General features: G+C 55.3%; 1 protein-coding gene across 1 annotated transcript; it reads right to left on the reverse strand.

The window, feature by feature from the left end:
* Positions 1-2999: 2999 nt before the first annotated feature.
* ANAPC15 (anaphase promoting complex subunit 15) lies at positions 3000-7926 on the reverse strand. The gene is made up of 4 exons (XM_024212853.3): positions 7801-7926; positions 6812-6871; positions 5057-5194; positions 3000-4111 (listed from the first exon to the last, which is right to left on the reverse strand). The coding sequence occupies exons 1-4, from the start codon at positions 7918-7920 to the stop codon at positions 4064-4066; spliced, it is 366 nt and encodes a 121-aa protein (XP_024068621.1). The 5' UTR covers positions 7921-7926; the 3' UTR covers positions 3000-4063.
* Between the last annotated feature and the right edge of the window lie 652 nt (positions 7927-8578).

The following is an 8578-nucleotide window of genomic DNA, read 5'->3' on the forward strand; positions in this document are numbered from 1 at the left end:
TGTGTGCCCACGTGCGTATGGCCTCGCCACGCTGCCCCAGATCTGTACGTGAGCCCGTCTCTGCTCTGTGTGTATAGGGAGAGATGGGGCCCGAGTCTGTTCTCATTTCCACTGGCGTGAGTCCAGAGCGACTCCAGAGTACTCTGCGTTCACACCAGCGGCTGTGAGATGAGAATCAGGTCCACGCAAGCTGCACTGTTTGTGAAGGAACGGGAGTCTCCCGGATGGGTCTGCTGCACTGTATGAACGAGCGGCGCACGCGTGCACACACCCAGGCTGCAACCACCACTCAAAGAGGTTTTGTTTGCCCCCCACCTTTCGCCTCCTTTCGCCCCACTCCCATTGCTCCTGTCTTCATGCCTTCTCCTCCACCTGGGACTGCCGACCTAGCCCCTCCCCCACGGGCATTAGGCCCCCTCTCCCCCTTTCAAATCCCTCCTCCAAACTTTCCCTTTCTGGAGATTTAAAGGGCCAGAAGAAAGCAGCCCCGTCATCCCGGCCCTCCTGTTGTGTCCTGCGACAGGGCCTTTGTCTTTCCGGGGTTCCTGTGCAGTGCTGGGCTGACCCTCAGCGCGCAGCAAAGCAGCCTGCAGGGGGTGTCCACCCTAGGAAGCAACCCCTTTCCCCCATGTGACGCCAAGCTCTCCTGCTCTGCCGCCCCCCGCCGGTTACTATGAGCACCATTCACGTTCTGGACTGCCATTGTTACCCAGGGCCACCAGAACCCTATGGTTCAGCTGGGATTGGGAGATGGGTCTGAGCACAGAGCATGGACTAGTGACTGGCTGGTTCTCCTGAGTGTAATCAGCTGGCTTCCCTGAGCCAAGCAGGCCGGAGCGTGTACCACCCGGGCCAGCAGAGAGGGTGGCAGGATGCCGGGGCTCTGTTCCTGGCTCACTGGGCGAGTCATTTCACCTCTCTGTGCTAAAAGGTTCCTAAACCCCATTTACAAAAAACAGATAGTAAAGCCAGAGGGACACATCTCCTCTCTCAGGCTTCAAAAGTCACTTAATTGGGGGGAGGGATAGCTCAGTGGTTTGAGCATTGGCCTACTAAACCCAGGGTTGTGAGTTCAATCCTTGAGGGGGCCACTTAGGGGTCTGGGGCAAAAATCAGTACTTAGTCCTGCTAGTGAGGCAGGGGGCTAGACTCGATGACCTTTTGAGGTCCCTTCCAGCTCTATGAGATAGGTATATCTCCACCCTCCAGACACAATATTTAAATAAATCCCAAAAAGATCACCCTGTAACCTGAACTCTGACCCTAGGAGATGGCGATACAAGGCAGAGTTTAGAGTGAAATATGGACTGATCTATCATAGATGGAAGGTGCTAAGCTCCTACAGTGAGGAAGGATGGTCCAGGGGTTAGGGTGCTAACTTGGGACTTAGAGCTGAATTCAATTTCCTGCTCTACCACGGACTTGCTTGGGCTAGGTCCCACTTTCCCCATGCCTCAGTTCCCCTTCTGTACAATGGGGATAACTGCACTGCTGTGCCTAGGGTGAGAGAGGATAAATCCATTGTGGCTTGTGATGAGCTCAGATACTATTGTATGTTACAGATAAGAAAACAGAAAAGATCATATTGCCTCTATATAAATCCATGGTACACCCACATCTTCAATACTGCATGCAGATGTGGTCACCCCATCTCAGAAAATAAATATTGGACTTGGAAAAGGTTCAGAAAGGGGCAACAAAAATTAGGATGAGAACTGCTGCTGTATGAGGAGAGATTAATAAGACTGGGACTTAAGTAAATCAGGAAGTGTTATTTACTCCTTCTCTTAACACAAGAACTAGGGGCCATCAAATGAAATTAACAGGCAGCAGGTTTAAAACAAACAAAAGGAAGTATTTCTTCACACAGTCAACCTGTGGAACTCCTTGCCAGAGGATGTTGTGAAGGACAAGACTATAACAGGGTTCAAAAAAGAACTAGAGAAGTTCATGGAGAATAGGTCCATCAATGGCTATTAGCCAGGATGGGAAGGGATGGTGTTCCTAGCCTGTTTGCCAGAAGCTGGAAATGGGCAACGGGGGATGGATCACTTGATGATTACCTGTTCTGTTCATTCCCTCTGGGGCAGCTGGCATTGGCCACTGTCGGAAGACAGGATACTAGGCTAGATGGATCTTTGGTCTGACCCACTATGGCCGTTTGTATGGTCTTAACTTGGGGCAGATAAGTACCTTACCCACTGCACTGCCACTGAAAGCCCTTTGAAGTGTTTGGCTAAGTGCTAAGCATTTTCTGCACACTGTAGTGAGCCTGAGATAGGACCAACCCAGCCCCACATCCATCCACCCCCCAACTTTGGGCCTGGAGCCAAACTTGGTGTCTCGCCCCACCCTCTCTAATGGATGGAGCCAAACACCTGCCTTTGGGGCCAAGCAGATCTCAAAGTGAGCTTTATTACTGGGGCCCACTGTGACAGGCACGAAAGGTGAATCTTAAGGTTAAAGGGATAGCAAAAGAACAAAGCAGATTACCTTAGTAAATGAACAAAAGCCCCAGACTGCGCTTAACACACTAGATAGGTAGGATACAAATGAACAAATTCTCACCCTCAGTGACAAACGGGCTGGCAGATTCTTAAGGCACAAGTTGCCTCGGCTTTCCCAGGTTTTCTTACACAAGCTAAAGATCTTAGCCTGGGACCATCACTTCTCCCAGATCAGTCTTTGTTCCTCAGGTGTTTTCAGCTGTGTTGTTGTAGGGAGAGTGAGGACCCCTCACGTTGTCATCGTCCCTCTTTTATATCTTCCCCCCACTTACTGGAAAGCTTTTTTGCTGTGACCTGGGTCAAAGAATTCCCATTCTGTAGAGCTATCTCTGAGAGGTTTCTATTGCACACAGTTCCTGGGGTAGCGCTTGCGTGCATTTCCTCAATAAGCCACTAACATTGTTTGGCCTCATCCAACGTAGCCCATTTGAAATACAGAGACATGGTCAATATTCCCAGCTTCAGATACAGCAATGATACATGCATACAAATTGGATAAACACATTCAGTAAATCATAACCTTTCCACTGATATCGTACAAGACCCATCTTGCACAGTCTCTCTTAGTTATACCATATTCGTATCATAACCCTATTTCTATGAAGAATACGGGGCGTAACGTCACACCCATATCTACACGACTCGTGCACTGGGCTCCTGCCTCACGGCAATCGGGGGCCTATCTCAGGGCATCCTGACTGCAAAGGCTGCTGACCAGATGTGGCCGTGTGAGCCAACCCATGAGAAACATGTTGGTTTTGTCTGTTTTTTGGACTGTAACAAAGCCACTGACGGGCCACTTATTGCTGAGCTAAACTGCCTGGCCGCCGGGGACTTCCTGGGCCCAGTGCGATAGACTGACGTTACAGTGGGGTTTGTAAAGCGCTCTCTGATGTGTCACTTTGGGAATGAAATGACAGGTGAGCATCCCGGTTACTCTCCATTAGGTGAAATGAGAACGGCTCCCTGGGTCACTGGCTCTATGCTAGGGCGATGCCCCTTTATATGAAGTGACAGAGACGGTCTCTTACTAAATATACGTACAGCATCCAGCACACTGGGGCCTTAATCCTGGGCGAACTTCCAGGTGCTACTGTAATACTACTATTAAAAAACCTCGAAGAATTGTTTTGAAGTGTTATTTATTGGAAACCCCCCACATTTCTGTGAGCGCCAGAGACGCACAAAGCCAGCCCCGGCTGCTCTGTCCCACCCCGGTCGTCCCGTGATCCCATGTAGAGCTGTACGTTAACAGCAGCTGCCCTGGCGCAGGTAACATGGGCAGGCGCTGAGACCGAAAGCTTCTCTCCAGCTGGCTCCATTGTGGGGCCTGAGGCTGAGCCAGATTCTGTTCACAAAATAATCACGAGACAGACAGCAGTAGGGACACTTCCCTAACCAGGGCTTCCAAGTGCTGCTGTTCATCAGACCCTGTGCTGACGAGCCGTCCCATCTGATGCCCGTAGGCAATGCCAAGCCAGAAAGGAGAGCTCTCCTACCCTCTTTCAGCTCCAGCGGACGCCAGCAGCCTTTAACCTGGTCAAGATGCAGCCGGGTCAGATCATCCACTGGTCTTGGTCTTGCTCAGCTCCTTCCATGTCCACCTTGGGCAAACGACACAGGAAGGATAGTCCTTCAGCTTTCCCAAGTCCATTCCCAGCGGATAGCCCACAGTGAGGCTGGCCCTCAGAAGGGACACGTTGTGGGAGGGAGAGACGGGAAATGGGAGGCAGGACTCCTGGGTTCTATTCTCAACTCCGCTGCTAAGTGACATGGGACAAACCAGCATCTTTGTGCCCCAGTCTGTCAGACACTTGCAGCTGATCAGAGCGCAGTAATGCAACACCTTGTTCACACTGACACCCGGGCGTTTCAGCCAATGTGCAACAAGTGTTAATCTTCTCGCCGAGGTGGAATACCAGGAGTGCTGTAGCCCTGGAGTCAGAGCGCTCTACGTGCCTTGCCAGCGAGGGCGGGGAGTGAGCTAGGGCACCCGGGGCTGCTTTAATGCGCTCTAACTCGCAAGTGTAGCCAAGCCCTGGGACAGTGATATTCCCCAGCTCCCGGGGGGTGACTGGAAAAGTCACTGAGACCGTTTGGAATTGCTCCCGGTCTCCGGAAATAATACCAATCCCTGGAGCTCTCCCGGCTCCCGACAGGGCTCCTGCAGCAAGGGGGAGGGATTTACCAGCAGGGCTGAGAAAGTGAGAGGAAGCTGCCTGGAGACCCCTGCGATGGGGGGTCCTGTGAGGCATCTGTGCAGGTTGTTTCATCAGCCCAGTGTCAGGAACAGAGACTGGAGCTGGGGTTGGATGATCAGGCAGCTCGTTCCCACGTGGGGTTCGGGGGTGCTAGGGAAACTCCCAGATTGACCTGTCCTGCTCCCCTGCCTGGGTATCGCTGCTTTCCCTGCTGGGGGATGGACGTAGCTGGGTGGTGTCGCGTCCACAGATCCCAGCCACCTCTCTGTGTGTCCCCCCACGCGCTGGGATCTGTGGACGCGAGAGTGGCTCGGCTGCTGAGGTTCACCAGGCCCCACCCCAACGTACCTCATTGATCTCCCCATCGTCCGGGGACTCGTTATAATCGTTCATCTCGTCCATGTCCTGCATGTCCTCGTCGTCCTCGGAATCCTCTTCACTGTCTTCATCGTCTTCGTCATCCTCCTCTTCCTCCTCATCGTAATGCTGCAGACGCCAGGGTAACCCACAGCTGTCAGCCCCCTGCAGCACCGCTCCCCAGCCGGCCCTTAAGCCCCATTCCCCCGGCTCTGCAGCTCTTGCCTCCCGTGGCGGGGCTTTCCCTCCCCCAACCCTAGGAATCAACCCGTCCTCTGGCCCAGAACCCCCTGCACCAGCACTCAGTGCCCTCAGCTCCCACAGCACTCTCCCTCCTCTCAGCAGCCCTTCCGGCTCACCCACCCACATGCTGGGGCCCACAGATCTCCCATAGCCTGTAGTTCAGTTCCACACCAAGGGTGGTGAGCTGGTCAGGCGGGGGTGGGAGACACTCCCTCCCCACTCAGCATCAGACCCATGGAGGAACCGCACCACTAACGAACACAGGAGAGTCGCAGAGTACAGCAGATCACTTCCCATTCACCCCGCTTCCTAGCATGGAATCTGTCCCTCCTCCCCACCAGGGTCTCGCTTCATGGAGACCTCCTTTCCAGAGGCGGTGGCTAGTGGGAATACAGTGAGCCCCTCCACCTTGTGGGCTGAGCGTATGGCCTCCCTGGTGCTCCCAGCCTGAGGGAGGGGTGGAGGGTCTCGTCATTTTCCAGATCACTGGGAGCTTCTAAGGAGCTGACCCCCAAGGAGCCCCTGGCAGTCACATGTGAACAGAGTGTTCCAGCGCCCTCTAGTGGTGGCTCTAATTATAGTTAGGGCCCCACGGATTTTTTGCAAATAGGAACTAACACAAAATAAAACATAAGAACGGCCGTACTGGGTCAGACCAAAGGTCCATCCAGCCCAGTATCCTGTCTACCGACAGTGGCCAATGCCAGGTGCCCCAGAGGGAGTGAACCTAACAGGTAATGATCAAGTGATCTCTCTCCTGCCATCCATCCCCACCCTCTGACAAACAGAGTCTAGGGACACCATTCCTTACCCATCCTGGCTAATAGCCATTACTGGACTTAACCGCCATGAATTTATCCAGTTCTCTTTTAAACAAATTCACTTGCAGAAGTGGCTCTTTTCCCAAGGGGCTGGGCCCGGCTCCCTGCTTTGGACATTGCACCCAGGTACACAGGGCTGCAGCGCCACTCACTCAAATTTGGCCTGGCCACCCCATTGTCATCACGACGGAGGGGAGGCCAGGCCAAACCTCAGCGGTGCTGACCCTGTGCGCCATGTTGCAACGCTCCGAGCAGGGAACCGGGCCCAGTCATGCAGGACAGGAGGCGCTGCTGTGGGGTGGGCTTGCCCTGCAACCCCCCTGGGTCTCTCCCCACCACGCAAGACCCAATGCCCCGCCCCCTCTGGGCTTCCCACCTCCCCCCAGGGGCAAGACCCAATTCCCCCCGACCCCCCCATGGATAAAATGGAACAAAACAAAAACCCCCCCCCCCCCCCCCCGCAAAAAAACCAATAACAATAATTTCATGGGGCTGTAGTTATAGTACTACTCAGCACAGGTGAGCGCTCTACTGGACTACACTACCCAGAATCCTCAGCAGGAAGTTATGTGCACCTGTTTAGCCAGTTAAAAACCCAGCACATTGGATTGTTAACCGCACAACCTCCAGATCTTAACAACCAAAACCCTACAGCACAGGAAAAGGGCGCCAGGATTCTTACCTCGGAGGCAGGTTTTCCTATAGGGACCAAATTATTGTCTTTTTCGGCAATACTCTGCAGCTGGGGGGGAAAACAGCCAGAGGAAAGTCAGTCTGAAAAAGCTGATGCTACACAACGCCTCGGCACAGTACCCTGCAAATCAACTGTCTGAGGGGGATAAAAATCAGCCTTGGTTTTCCCTGGGAAGGTATTGCGCAATAAGGCTATACCCTTTCTTTTAAAACATCCAGGAGTGGCCGTTGGCAGAGGCAGGACGCCAGAGTAGATGGAACAATTGTCTGATCCATTATGCCAGCTGCTAAGTAATCTGGAGCGCTTGGGTCACGAAAGATTGAAGGATAAAGTGCCGCTGAAATGCAGCCACTTCTGGGTGGCAGCTGTTTAAAAAGTTGCCTTGTGTTATGTGCTTAGGCCAGCAAGTGGAGAAGACTGGATCCAACTGAAACCACAGGCTGAATTTACACAGGTTTCAGAATAGCAGCCGAGTTAGTCTATAGCCGCAAAAAGAACAGGACCACTTGTGGCACCTTAGAGTTAATCTATTTCCCCACGTTAAGTATCCTCACACCTCTTGTCAACTGTCTGAAATGGGCCATGGAGATTATCACTACAAAGGTTTGTTTTTTTCCCGCTGAGTTGGTATGGCTACTCCCACCGTGTCATGTTCTGTAGGTATAGATCTCGTCTTACTACAGGCTCTGTTCTATGCATCCGATGAAGTGGGCTGTAGCCCACGAAGGCTTAGGCTCAAATAAGTTTGCTAGTCTCTAAGGGGCCACAAGGACTCCTGCTCTTTTTGTGAATTTGCACCGATCACCCACCGGCCCTGGGGCTCACAACACAACTGCCAGGGGGCATCTAACGACCACAGGAGCCCAGGACCTTGGTTTTACATCTCCCTCGAAGGCGGCCCCGCTCCCCAGGCCCGGCGGAGCCCGGGCGGTCCCTGGGCCCAGGGGCAGCGCCCCCCGCGGGACCCCGCCGCTCACCCAGGCCTGGTGCTGCTGCTCCTGCTGCTGCAGCTCGTTCTCGTCCACGCAGGGCCGGTCCAGGTTGAACCAGAGGGACTCGGTGACGCGCGGGAAGAGCGAGGGGAAGAGCGTGGACATGGCGCGGGGGGGGGGGGGGGGCGGTGCACGTGGTTTGAGGGGGGGTCGCACCCGGGATGGGGCTCCAGGGGTATGAGGGGGCGGGGTTCCCGGCTGGGGCCGAGAGGGGCGGGGCTTAGGGGGGCGGGACTTCCAGGCCAGCTCCACTCACCGGACACCAGAGCCGTGCCCAGACTGCGGGGGGAGGAGGGCGTGACCCGGAAGCATATTCTCCTGCGCGCCGGAAGTGACCGTGTGGGAGCCGCGGGAGCCCCTCGCCTCACGCATGCGCCGTGCTAGGGAGACTCGTGTCTGTAGCGCGAAACCGCGTCCCCACCCCCACCCCGCCCGGGCAGTGCCTGTGGCTGGCCTTAGCCCCGCCCCTCGTCGGGCTGCGTCGCTACACGCGGATCCGCATGGCGGGGCCGGAAGCGCCTGTCAGGGGGCAGCCCCGGCGGCCGGAAGTGGGACAGGTCCCGCCCCCAGGGGCTGCTCCGCTGCTGGGGCCGCCGGCTACATGCCCCTCCCCCCGCGCTGCGCGTGCCAGGGGCGCTGTGACGCGGGGCAGCGCGCGGGGGTTAAAACCCCGGGGGGAGGGGCTGCTCCCGCGCGCAGGGTCCCGCGGCACCAGGGCTGGGGGCGGGCGGGAATTACCCCCCTCCCGGTCAGAGGGGGGGGG

Source organism: Terrapene carolina, unplaced genomic scaffold (assembly GCF_002925995.2).
Source record: "Terrapene carolina triunguis isolate 2854851 unplaced genomic scaffold, T_m_triunguis-2.0 Scaffold21677, whole genome shotgun sequence".
Taxonomy (NCBI): domain Eukaryota; kingdom Metazoa; phylum Chordata; order Testudines; family Emydidae; genus Terrapene; species Terrapene triunguis.